General features: G+C 40.9%; 1 protein-coding gene across 2 annotated transcripts in view; it reads left to right on the plus strand.

The window, feature by feature from the left end:
* The first annotated feature begins 612 nt into the window (after nucleotides 1-612).
* zbtb40 (zinc finger and BTB domain containing 40) overlaps nucleotides 613-12,616 on the plus strand; it is a 47,316-nt gene continuing 35,312 nt past the window's right edge. The window contains exons 1-6 of one of the 2 annotated variants that reach the window (XM_078425328.1): nucleotides 613-658; nucleotides 2,505-3,315; nucleotides 4,601-4,734; nucleotides 5,495-5,693; nucleotides 9,433-9,572; nucleotides 9,672-9,864. In XM_078425328.1, the coding sequence (XP_078281454.1) occupies nucleotides 2,556-3,315; nucleotides 4,601-4,734; nucleotides 5,495-5,693; nucleotides 9,433-9,572; nucleotides 9,672-9,864 (1,426 nt within the window). In that variant the 5' untranslated portion in view covers nucleotides 613-658; nucleotides 2,505-2,555. Of the gene's footprint in view, nucleotides 659-1,066; nucleotides 1,134-2,504; nucleotides 3,316-4,600; nucleotides 4,735-5,494; nucleotides 5,694-9,432; nucleotides 9,573-9,671; nucleotides 9,865-12,616 lie in introns of those variants that run through there. The other variant, XM_078425329.1, reaches the window with a different exon arrangement.

Below are 12,616 nucleotides of genomic sequence, written 5' to 3' on the forward strand. Positions count from 1 at the left end.
GACCAATCTGTGGCGCAATAAATTCGACCTGACTTGGGGCTCGTGTATCTCAAGCTCGGCCACACCATCGCTGGTGTATGGGCCTGGTGCATGGGCCTGATGCATGGGCCTGATGCATGGGCCTGATGCATGGGCCTGATGCATGGGCCTGATGACTCCGCCCTGCCCCGGGCAGCAGCAGCCCAGCCGTTGCCATGGCCGCAGACCTCCGCGGTCAGGGGAGAGAGAGCAGGCAGACTGGACACAGCAGTGCTGCGGGCCACGACGGCCTTCGCTTTCTTACAGGGAAAATCATAGCCACACAACAGACCGACGGAGAGAAGTTATTCCACATCTCCCAGGCCATGTTTATCACTCACTCACCGACCGAACCAGACCCAGGGCCAGCACTGACGGCCCTGAACCTGCGCACTGCTGCGCGGCCGGGACCGCGATCCGAGCCCGTTGGCTGGGTCCGGAACTAGAGCATGCGCACTGCGCACCCCGTCGCCTGGTCCGGCACCAGAACCTGCGCACCACGTCGCCGGGTCCGGCATCCTAACCCGCGCGCTACGTTTCCTTTACCGGGTCCGGCTCACGAGCCTGCGCACTGTGTGTGAGCCGCCAGCTCACGTGGTTCCGGACGCCGGTTGTGCGATGGGAGAGCGAGCGGTCCCAGGTCAGTGCGGGTTTGTCCGTCCGCCCCTCTGTTGGTACCGTCGCCGCCCAAGGCCGGAGTCAGCTGTGTCGGAGGTTTCATCTGGGGAACTGCGTGTCCCCGAGGAGAGGGTGCCGGCTCCACTCACCCCCACCAGGCGGGAGGATGCCGTTCAGCCCCTCGCTGCACTGGACTGGCCCGGCCCGCAGCTCCTGGCAGTGATCCTGGACACTTCGACGCTGGGTCAGGCCCGGCTCTGGCAACAGGGCCCAGTTGCCCCGTCCCTCTACTGCAAGCCAGCCCTGCTGCACCCGGCCACTGTCTGTGTGGGGCCTGCAACCACCATCTGTCTCTGGGCCTCAGCCTTTGAAGGCCAGCGAACCATTCACCTTTTAATAGGTTTCGGTACTGTCTGGGACAGTTTAACCATATGAATCCTCTTTGAACCTCTACTATGTACACCTTTCACCACTTAGTACTCCAGCATCACTTTTAAGTACGAGGTCACGTTTATTTACATCTGCCATCGATTTTTTGATAATCAGTATGCTTATTGGCATTCTTGGTAAATTGTTATTCCAATTGTTTACAAATATTGTTATGGACCAAGATCAATTAACACTACCCTTGATTGTGAAACACAAAGTGCTGGGTTACTCAGTGGGTCATGCAGCTTCTGTGGAGGGAATGGACAAGCACTATTTTGTTGTAGGAAGCAACTGCAGGTTTAAACCGATGATAGACACATAAGGTATTTATTCACAAAGTGCTGGAGTAACTCAGCAGGTCGGGCAGCATCTCAGGAGAGAAGGAATGGGTGACGTTTTGGGTCGAGTCTGAGGAAGGGTCTCAACCTGAAACTCACCCATTCGTCTCTTCAGAGATGTTGCCTGTCACACTGAGTTACTCCAGCATTTTGTGTCTATTTTAGGCAACATTTTAGATTGGGGCACTTCTTCAGATTAATTGTAGTAGGGGAAGCACATGCTGCCTGACCTGGTGAGGTGTTCCATCACTTTAGCTCAAGATTCCAGCATCTGCAGTGCTGTGTGAATCTGTTTTACTGGTCCACTGTAAAATCTTCTCAAAGTACACCTAAGTTGATGAAGTTCTCTTCCTCTCTCTAACAGGAATTCTGTGAGACCACCTCTCACTCCCCCTCTGCTCTCCCCCATACTAAAAGCAGACTGAAGAAGAGTCTTGACCTGAAATGTTATCTATCCATCCCCTCCATGGATGCTGCCTGACCCACTGATTTACTCCAGAACTTTGTATTTTGTAATTAAGATTCCAGGATCTGCGATTCCTTGAATATGAAATCTAGCAGATTGGAATATGGATATTATCCCATTTTATATTTTAATAAATGGGAAGGAAAACAAAATAGAATCTGGTGCTAACCATCTTCTCACTCTGGTATGTGAAAATGAAAACTGCAGATGCTGAAAATCTAAAATAAAAATAGAAAGCAATTCTGATGAAGGGTCTTTGACCTGAAACATTAGCTCTGTCTCTCTTTCCACACATGTGATCTGACCTGCTGAGTATTGTTTTCTCATTCTATTCTGATAAAAGTTTGTTGATTATTACTCCTCCCACAGATGCTGCCCCACCTGCTGAGTGTCTCCAGCATTTTCTCTTTCATTTCAGATTTCCAGCATCTGCAATTGTTTGAGTTTCCATAGCATCATTCTCTCTCCACAGATGCTGCTTGACTTGTGGGGGTATTTTTTTTATCATGTATTGGTTTTCTATTTATAGTGAAATATAGCTACTTGGTTTAAAAATAAATGATTTGGTAGAAAATGAGAATGAAATGTTCTAATGTGTCAGGGATTCATCCAAGATTTTTCTTTGCTGTTCAAAGGCAGTACCTGGAAGCATCATCTTGAAGAGGGGTTTGAAGACGACTGACACCATGGAATTGCCAAACTACAGCAGGCAGCTTATGCAGCAACTGTATACATTGAGGAAAGAGGAGCAGTTCTGTGATTGCACCCTATTCATTGGAAGCACTGAGTTTAGAGCACACAAGCTAGTGCTGGCTGCTTCCAGTTTGTTGTTCAAATCTCTCCTGGATAACACGGACACAATTTCTATTGACCAGGCTGTAGTATGCCCAGAAGAATTTGCTATCCTTTTGGAGATGGTCTACACAGGAAAGGTGCCTCCAGGAAAGCACAACTTCACAAAAGTTGTTTCTGTTGCGGACAATTTGCAGATGTTTGACATTGCTGTGAGCTGTAAGAACATCGTGGCAAGCCTGATGAAACAGACCGCAGCCAGTGAGGTGCAGGTTTCAATGGACGAAGTGGTGCAGCACATAATCGCGCAGAGTCCAGCTGGCACAAAGTGGGTGGTGCAAGAATCCGGCAAAAATGATGAGTCTTGTACCACAAATGGTGAAGTCACAGTGGTTTCAGACCAGAATATGTCTGTGCAAGGATTAAATTGCACTGGCACAGTGGACTTTGTGGAGGCTGCACTTCCCTCTGATGAAAATACTGTGCATGCTGAAAATGTTGAACCAAAACAAGATGGAGAGCACCAGGAACATTTACCAGACACAAGTGCTGATAACATCCAGGACATTAATAATCCACCAGATTGTATTGGAACAATCAATGAAGAGATGGTTACTGAATCGTCCTGCGAAAAAGAGAAGCCTGTGGGCCCAGGTACGACTTGGACATTTGGGTGTGAATTTATCTGTGTGACCACACTTAACATGTAGCGTTGTGATTAGGTTATAGATAGCCAGCCAGATTTCTGAACCTTTGATCCAGAGACAATGAGTTTAGATCACACTGTGGTAGATGGCAGTGGATGGATGCAGATAATTTGGCTATAGAGGATCCAAAGATCTTTGTCAAGGCCCCTGCAATCGGCCCCGTAGCAGTAGAGTTGCTGCCTTACAGAGCCAGAGACCCGAGTTGCTGTCTTTTCAGAGTTTGTACGTTCTCCCCGTGACTTGGTGGGTTTTCTCCAGATGCTCCGGTTTCCTCCCACATTCTAAAGACGTATAGGTATGTAGGTTAATTGACCGGTAAAGATTCTAAATTGTCTCGTGTGTTGTTCTGTGCTAGTGTACAGGGTTGGCTGGTTGGCATGGACATGGTGGGCTGAAGGGCCTGTTTCTGCACTGTATCTCTAAACTAAAGCTAAACTAAACAACCGCCTCTCTCTAACATGGGATAGATCCTATCAGGCCCTGGGTATTTATCCACCTTAATGCTTTTCAAGAGACCTAGCACATCTCCTTGATCTCAATCTGCCCTGGCATATTACTATACACCACACTGTTCTCATTAACCTCCATGTCCTTCTCGTTGGTGAATACAAATGCGAAGTACATGTTTAATACCACACCAACATCCACTGACTCCAAGCATAAATTCTCTCCTTTATCCTTGAGTGGTTCTATCTTCTCCCTAGTCACATTCTTGTTTTTAATGTATGTGTGAAAAGCTCTTTAATTGAACTTGCCATTGGCATTTATAGGAAGGAACTGCAGATGCTGGTTTAAACTGGTTAGACACAAAAAGCTGGAGTAACTCAGTGGGTCAGACAGCATCTCTGGCGAAAAGAAATAGGTGACGTTTCAGGTTGAGACACTTCTTCAGACTGCTTCATTCCCCTCCTGTTTGGGTGCAACCTGTTGCTCTTGTACAAGTCTCACACTTCCTGCAGTTATATTATGTATTTAATTATGCCAGTACTGCAACCAGGTTTGTACCTCACATACTGTACAGTGCCATTGCACCTCTCAGATCATCTAGGTGAGTGGTCAATGTGTGTGTGGTGGGAAAGTGTTAATCAATGGCTTGTTTGTTATAATGAATAGTTAATTTTACTTAAAGTCAACAGGTTTAGGGGATGTTAATCTAGGTCGTGTCAAATTTGATATGAATTTATCATAACATTTTTCTTGAGAAGTGATAATTCCTTTATCTCTCTGATCAGAAGATTCTAGGAATCTCACAGAACAGGAGTTCCTATTACTGCACAGACAGGATCTTGCAGAGGCAGTCCAAGACCTGCAAGCCTTAGTGGAATCTGTGACAAAATGTGATGATATCCCATTGCCAGAGAAAAAGGTATTGACACACAATTTTTTAATATCTTTGTGTTTCAAATGTGATTGCTTCTCTGATACCCCCCCCCCCTCCCCAGCACTGCAGAGGGAAAGGTGAAAGGCTCTTGCCTGAGCATTATTTATCTTAATTATCTTATTAAGATAATACTTGTTCTTTTCCCATCGCACCTCCATTGAACAACGAGGCAGACTCCCCATATTTTTCTGTCACTAGCACAGGGTCTCAGACGGCATTGTTTTTTTATGGAGGTGGTAGTGCATAGATTTAGGAGACAAAGGGGAAGGTGAGTTATTATTTTAAGCTATTTTAATTTTGTTTAAAGTATTTAATTATTTATGTTTTTGGTTAACATTTAAAAAAATTTAAATGTTTTAATTAAATGTTATTTTTTACATCTTGATAGTTTTAATTGTCTCTAACAATGATTACACTTGGCAAAACCTAGTCTTACACTTTGCCATTTGCCAGGAACATTTTGTGATGGGATTATCTTAATTAAAATTACTTGACATACCTGCCATCTAGTCCATGCACCATGACCTTTGGGGTGGATGTTCAGAGATATAATCTTCTTCATCTATAAGTGCATCTATAAGTCCACGTAAGTGTAGGTATGGATGGACAGCAGGTTCCTGGGTGTCCCGACAGTGTTCCAGGGACCGACAGAGTGAGATAGATTGGATTGGGTTTGCGTGATCTAGCCCATTAAATCACCTGGCTAAGATAGATATAACTTGTGTACACCTATGTTCTATTTCAGGTTTTCTTAGACTGCTGTAAAGAAGCAGAAAGCAGTGAGGTTTTCTGCAGATTACTGGACAGAATTACAGAAAAGAAGACTTTGCAACTGGAAACCCTGTTATTTGTGCTTGAACAGAGTAAAGAAGCTTACCCCAGACTGAAAAAAATACTTTGGAACTTAAACCAAAATCTTCCCATAGAGCATTTAATACTAACTGGTGAGTTCGCATTAACAGCTGGTTCTAAACATCGGTTTGTTAAATTGGTGGTTTCATATTCTTTAATTTGAGTCAAGACTTTGAAGAGGAAGTTGAGCTGTAAAACTCGGGTACATATAAAGACACAAAATGCTGGAATAACTCAGCGGATCAGGCAGCATCTATGGAGTACATAGCTAGTCTTACTAGTTTCTCCTTATCCACTCTTACTAAACACTTTTTTTTCCTGTATTTCAGTAACAGTGACAATAATGAACTGTTGAACTAATACTCTTCTGATAAAACAGTCTTGTTGATTCTGGCATTGTTCCAGAAGACTACAATATAACTGATTTATTACATAAAGTGTTTAGCTATTTTCTTCTATATTACAAGCATCCATTTGTTAAGCCAACAAATCTTTTCACTTTTTAAGTGCTTATCAATACTTATGACTTTTTATCTAATAGGAAAATAACATCCCACACGCTGATAAGGCAAATGGAACTACATCAGATTACTTCTGTGGCCTTCTGGATTTATACTACCTTCAAGGACTAATCATCCTTCTTTTCCTTGGCTTTTATGTCTTAACTTATCCAGGCATAAACTCTGGAATTACCTTTAAACCTCTCCATCTCTTCCCTCCTTGAGGATGTTGAGTAAAATGTACCTGAAATAAGATCACAAAGCCACATTTTATCTGATTTTGTTTCTTTGATGAACCTTGAGGCATTTTTACTTAATTGCACAATATTAAAATTATTGCCAGCAGTTAGATTGTTGGCAAAGTGTAATGGTAAATAAGAGTGAGATCATTTGATACTTCCACACTACCTGTATTATATGCTCATATTATCCTTGTGCAAATTGGCACACTATTGCTCTGCTTCTTTGAGTACTGGTTCAAACATTTAATTATGTCAATGTGTGCGCTTCCTGTCCATAAACATACTTGCAGTTGTCATTGTTTTGGGTCCTCCTTTATAGGTCAACATTGAATTTGCCTGTGTAAATGAATTATAGTGAGAGTTTCTGATACAAAGAGATCAATGTGAAAATGTTGTTGCAGATTCTGGTCAGTAGATGGTTGTACAGCTCTACTTTATTCAGCACCATTGCATCCAGGTGCCATGGGACATTGACTAATCGGTCTATCTGTTTAATAACTAAAAGATTGTAAAAAAAAAAAGAGGTATTTGCAGTCTGGGAAATGCTTCCATTTTGTAATGAAGAGATCTTCCTTTTAGAAGGCACTACCACTCTGAGTGGAAACATGGGACTCCTTAGGGAGGGCATCAGTCCTTAATGTTTGCATATGACCAGCACTCTTGGGACAACAGCACCTTTGCCATGGACTCGTCATTTGGACCCTAAATTTTGGCTAGGAAATTATGTGATCATAAAAAAATTATGACACAGAAGGGCACCATTTGGTCTATCATATCTGTAATATCTGTGAACTCTAGACTAATTCCACCTTCCTGAACCAGGGCAGTAGCATATAGTAGTTGGCATTCAAGTGCATGTCCAAGTACTTTATATCTGATGAGGATTTCTGCCTGTATTATCCTTGACAGCAATGAATCTCAGACTCCGTCATCTTCTGGCTGATTAATATACTCCACAGAAGAGTACAGAAGTAAACCTGGGGAACCAAGAATCTAACAAATATATGATCTAAAGTAAATTCATATCAATGAGAAAATAGTTCTGGAGACTGTAAAAGCTAATAAATCCTCAGGTCATGATAATTTGCATCCCATGCGATTAAAGGAGGAAACTGCAAAGAACGGATGAATTGGTCATCTTTATCCATAATTCTATAGATTATGAAATAGTTCCTGAAGATTGAAGAGTGATAATAATAATCCCACTATTAAAAAAAGAGTACCGAAAACTGTAGATCAGCTATCGATTAGTCGTGGGGGAAAAATGCTAAATTTAAATCTGTTACATTTGTTTTGGAAAGTATAACTGGTAAAATAGATAAGAGAGACCCAGTAGATATGATGTACTAAGGTTTTCAAAAAACTTTTGATAAAGACACACAAAAGGTTATTATGCAAAATAAAAGAGCATGGCATTGGGATAATTGTTCAGATTAAAAATTGGAGACTTACTGGGAGGAGTAAGTGAGAATAAATGGCTCTTTATTGGACTGAAAGGCACTATTAGGAATATTTTGAAGCTTGCTAACAGAGTTAAACAGAGAGGAGTAAAAATTGTGAGGAGGATGCCTCATAGCTTTAAGGTGTACCTTGTCGATCTTACCCACTATATCCACAGTGCTGATATGGACTTTCTTCAGTTGCATGATGTTCAGGTCCATTCACAACTTACTGGTATAATTTCTCTTATTTATAGATCATACACTTCGGCAGATCTTTACATTGATGGGTTGCGGACAAATAATGATGATCAAGGAGTAGGCATTCAAATGTTGAAATCTACAGCCTTCAATGTCTTTTTTATCCGCTGTGTTTCAAGTGGGCAGTAGTTTCCAGTTTCTCTATTACACAACCGTTACACAAAAAATCGTAAATTTCTGTGTTACTTGAGGGAATATAAATGGTTTTAACAATGCCTTTTATTAAACTGTTCAACTTGTCTTTACAAAAGTTGGATGTGCCTTAATAATTGTATTGAGATGTTAGACATATACTTTGCATAAGCATTCCTTGTGTGCTTCACAATAGTGCCATGGGACCTTTTATATCCACATAAGCCATGGGCTGCTGCTTAAGGTCTTATTCAATAGGTTGTACCTCCCCTGGTATCAGTATTGGTTTATTATTTCTTGTGTGCTGAGAAGGAGTGAAAAGGTTTGTTTTGCTTGTTTTGGGAAGATCAAGAGGTACAGTACTCCCTCATAAATATTCTTTGTGTCAGCATACATTTTTGTGCTAAATTCCCTGGCATTTGATGTTCCAGAGTGTCAAACTTCGATACTAGGGTGTTACCTCCAACTATGTGTCTGCACATTGACAGAAAGGAATAATAAGTGTTTTGTTTTCCTCATCTTTCAGAGATGTACAACATTGAGACATTGTGCAGGCACAAACTAGGAATGGGCGCAGGCAATTTGAATCCTCAAATCGGTTTTGCCATTTAGTAAGATCACAGCTTACCTGATTGTTACGTCAACTTTGCATTCCTATTTATCTTGCATTCCACTGCTATCTACCTCTGAGGCACACTGCCTCCACAGTTCTGAATGTGGATACAGTTCTATTCACAACTACTTATTGGCATGGAAATTCACATGGTTTTCGCAGATTTATAAATAGTGTGGGTTGGCAGACAAATGTTGTGATGCTTAATGAAAGACACCAATGTGAGCAATGGGTCTAATTTCAAAGCGAGTTATTCTTCGACCAAATCCAAAAAAAAATCTTCTCCTGGCGAAGACACACATTTGTGGAGGATTTTCACATTGACAGTATGAGAGAGAGAGAGTAAATGAATTCATATTATACTTAATTACTTTAATTATAAAGTAGAAACTATTGGAAATCTTCAATGCGTCTATTGACAGAGAAGCAGAGTCAACATTACAGCTTCTTTCAGCTGAGGCATCTTATCAACCTGTAATGTTAACTTGTCTGTTTCTCCACAACTGCAGCTTGAACTTTTGAGGATTTCAAGTATTCTCTTTTAATTAAACTTTTTCGCATTAATTTTCTCACAAGATACATCCATTGATCTTGTCTAATTTTGTATAAAAAGTCTTTACTCATTGACTGTTTCTACCATATAGGCCGTATTGACACAGAAGATTTTTTGCTCAATCTTTATTTACACAAAGAGGAGCTCTTGGAAAGTGTGACAGATTTGAGTCCTTTATTGGCGTGTCTTGAGTCTGTTGAGGAAACCATTTTCAATGAAGAGGAGAAAAAGGTAATTTTTCTAGATTATTTATTTATCCTTTACCGTTCACTCAGAGTTTTTCTTGTTACTAACAAGAAATCTAGTCACGGTAAACATATTGATATTTAGGTCATTGCTGAATGCTGCGAAGGAGAGACACCCAGAGATGCCATGGCTAAGTTATTGAGGAAAACAATTGAAGAGAGACAATTAAGTGCTGAGACTGCACTAAATTTTCTTCAAAAAATGAAAGAGGTTTACCCTGTTCAACAGTCATTACTAAGGACTCTCACTGAAGAACCAGGAGTAACTACAAAGTCAGGTTAGTTACATCAATTCCCTTCATGATTCTGATTAATCATATATTTCCATAATACTCGCTCACTTTCTCTCTGTGGCTTTCCCTGCAAACCCAGGAAGTGCAAAGCATGTGCCTTTTACCTTTTTCCTTCCCACCATCCAGGGACTCATGAAACAGCAATTCACTACTGTTTATTCCAATTTAGTGCATTGCATTTGGTGCTGAGAGTGAACAACCAGCTCCTCTGTTGTGTACACACCAAATGCAAGTTGGGTGACAGCTTTGCCGAATGCCTCTGTTCAGTCGGAATGATGACCCTGAACCTCTAGTTGCTCATTGCTTTAAAGTAGTCACTGATGTAATGTAGGAAACATGACAGCTAATTTCATGCATGGAAGGATAATGTGATAATGACCAAATAATCTGTATAATGCTGTTAAATAGTGATAAATATTGGCTGTGACATTCTTGGTACCTCCCTTGCACTTTTGCAAAATAGATGTAAAATGTAGACATTTTATATCTACACAAGAAAAGTTTGGCCCTCTGTTTGATGTCTTATTCAATGCCACCCACAGTATTGGTATTATGTTATTATCCCATTCCAACTTGGATCCTTCCGTCTTTGGTCTCGTACACTGTTCCGATGAATCCCTCAACAGGTTTGAGGAATGGCATCCCATCTTCTGACTAGGTATATTGTAACCATCAAGATCCAGCATTGAATTCAACAATTTCAAAGAACAAGATTCTATCAGAATTGACCAATTTCGATCATACCTGTACCTTGAAACATTTTTTCTCTCTTGACACAAACTGCCTGATTGTGTATCTTTACTCTCTTTCATATCAACCCACGAACCTTTTCACAATTCCAGTATTGTTTTCCTCTTTCTCCTGCCTTCTCATTCATATTCATCGCCACTCATCTCATCCAGACAGATCAGCTGCCCTTTACAATCCTCCACCCCCCTTTATCTACAGGCACCACCTCCATTTATAGTCAGAGCGATGTACAGCATGGAAACAAGCCCTTCTCTCCACCACATACACACTAGCCTTTTTGCACATAAATCAAATTTGCATGCAGCCATAGTAGCCTTCTGTCATTCAGGCTTTTGTGGTCTCCGCTCTATCACAGAGGGTTCATTTCTTTCCTCCACCTCTCCTACCTCTGCAGCTGAAAATATGTTTGATTTTGAATTTATAATCTTATTAAGATTTACTCTCCTCTCATAGTGACTGCCTGGTCTATTGAGTATTCTCAGGATTTCTGTTTTTAATTATTTCCATAAAAATGGTTCTTTGTTTGACCCTCAGACATGCTCTGAATTTACTTCAGTTCTGGGTCAGTGAAAGCACTTCCTGACAGAGTGGTTTAGCCTCATTCATGAGGGTAGTCTGGGACACAAAAACCCAAAACATGACTAGTAAGAAAAGAACTGCTAACTCATCAAACTATATCAGTAAGCGAAGAACACTTTATTGTCTTGTTCAGCGATGTATATGGATGTTTGTACAGCATAATTATGTAGAATGTGCGGCATATCATATTACTGCACAATTTCATCAATGTTTGGACGGAGTTTATACATGAGAATAAGGTTCCAAATGGTAAACTTCTTTAGAAGGTTGGATCACTTGGGATCCAAGGTGAGAGAATTGGCTTGAGAAAGAAGCAGAGGGTGCTGATGGAGGGTTGTTTTTTCGACTTTTTCCTTCATGTACATTTGACTAATGGTGTGCCTCAGGGATTGGAGCTGGGCCCGTTGCTGTTTAAGGTTTATATCAACAATTTGGATGAGAATGTACAAAGCATGATACCAAAGTGGTTGGTATCATAGTTAGCAAAGATGGTTATTAAAAAGTGAGACATATGAGCTTGTGTAGGCTCCCGGGGCTCACTTCAACCATTCAGTGAGATCATAGCTGATTTGGTCATGGCATTACTTCCACTTTCTTGCCTAATCCCAATCACCATTAGTTCTTATAAAGTCTAAAAATCTATCTCAAACCTGATTACCATCCTTAGTAATGTAATCTTCACAGTTACCTGCGTTAGAATTCCAAAGATTCACAGCTCCATGGAAAAAAGAAACTCATTCGTTCCACATGCAATGGAAGCCAAAGACCCATTTGTTTTCCTAATTGCTTGTGTGCCTCCTTGCTAAATTTGTTTCTTGTACAAGAACACAATTTGGTCACTTTTTTAGACTAGGTATAATTAATTTCTACCCACATCATCAGCTGAAGCACATTAGTTTAAAACAAACTGCACTGTCCAAGTTTCTTATCCAATTACGGCTGCTATTATGTTCTTGAAATAACAAATAAAGCAACTAAGTAGATAGCAGTGGATAAAATGAAAGCACTGGAGGAAGAAGAAAGGAACTAGCTAGTGTATCTGTTACATGCAGTCACTTCAGAAATATTTTTGTTTTCTTTACTTTTGTAAATAGAAAGCAATAGGGATCTAATTTTAGCAATGAAGTATTTCAGATTAGTAATGATAAAGTTTCAATCGTAATCTTAACCTTAAACACGTCAGATTTAAGAAGTTACAACTATGATCTCCTTTGCTATCCTCTGGTAGATCATGCAAGGTCCTGCCCCCCCTCCCCCAGTCTCCCCCCATGAGATTTTATGTACATGAAGGGAAAAGGGCTAGCCAGAGAGAAAATGGAGCTTCTCAGGAATCAACTCTGGAACCACAGAAGATTTGCAAGGTCTTCAATGGGTATTTCTCCTCTGTTTTTACCATGGTGAAAGACAT

The sequence above is a fragment of the Rhinoraja longicauda genome, chromosome 30 (assembly GCF_053455715.1).
Source record: "Rhinoraja longicauda isolate Sanriku21f chromosome 30, sRhiLon1.1, whole genome shotgun sequence".
Taxonomy (NCBI): Eukaryota; Metazoa; Chordata; class Chondrichthyes; order Rajiformes; family Arhynchobatidae; genus Rhinoraja; species Rhinoraja longicauda.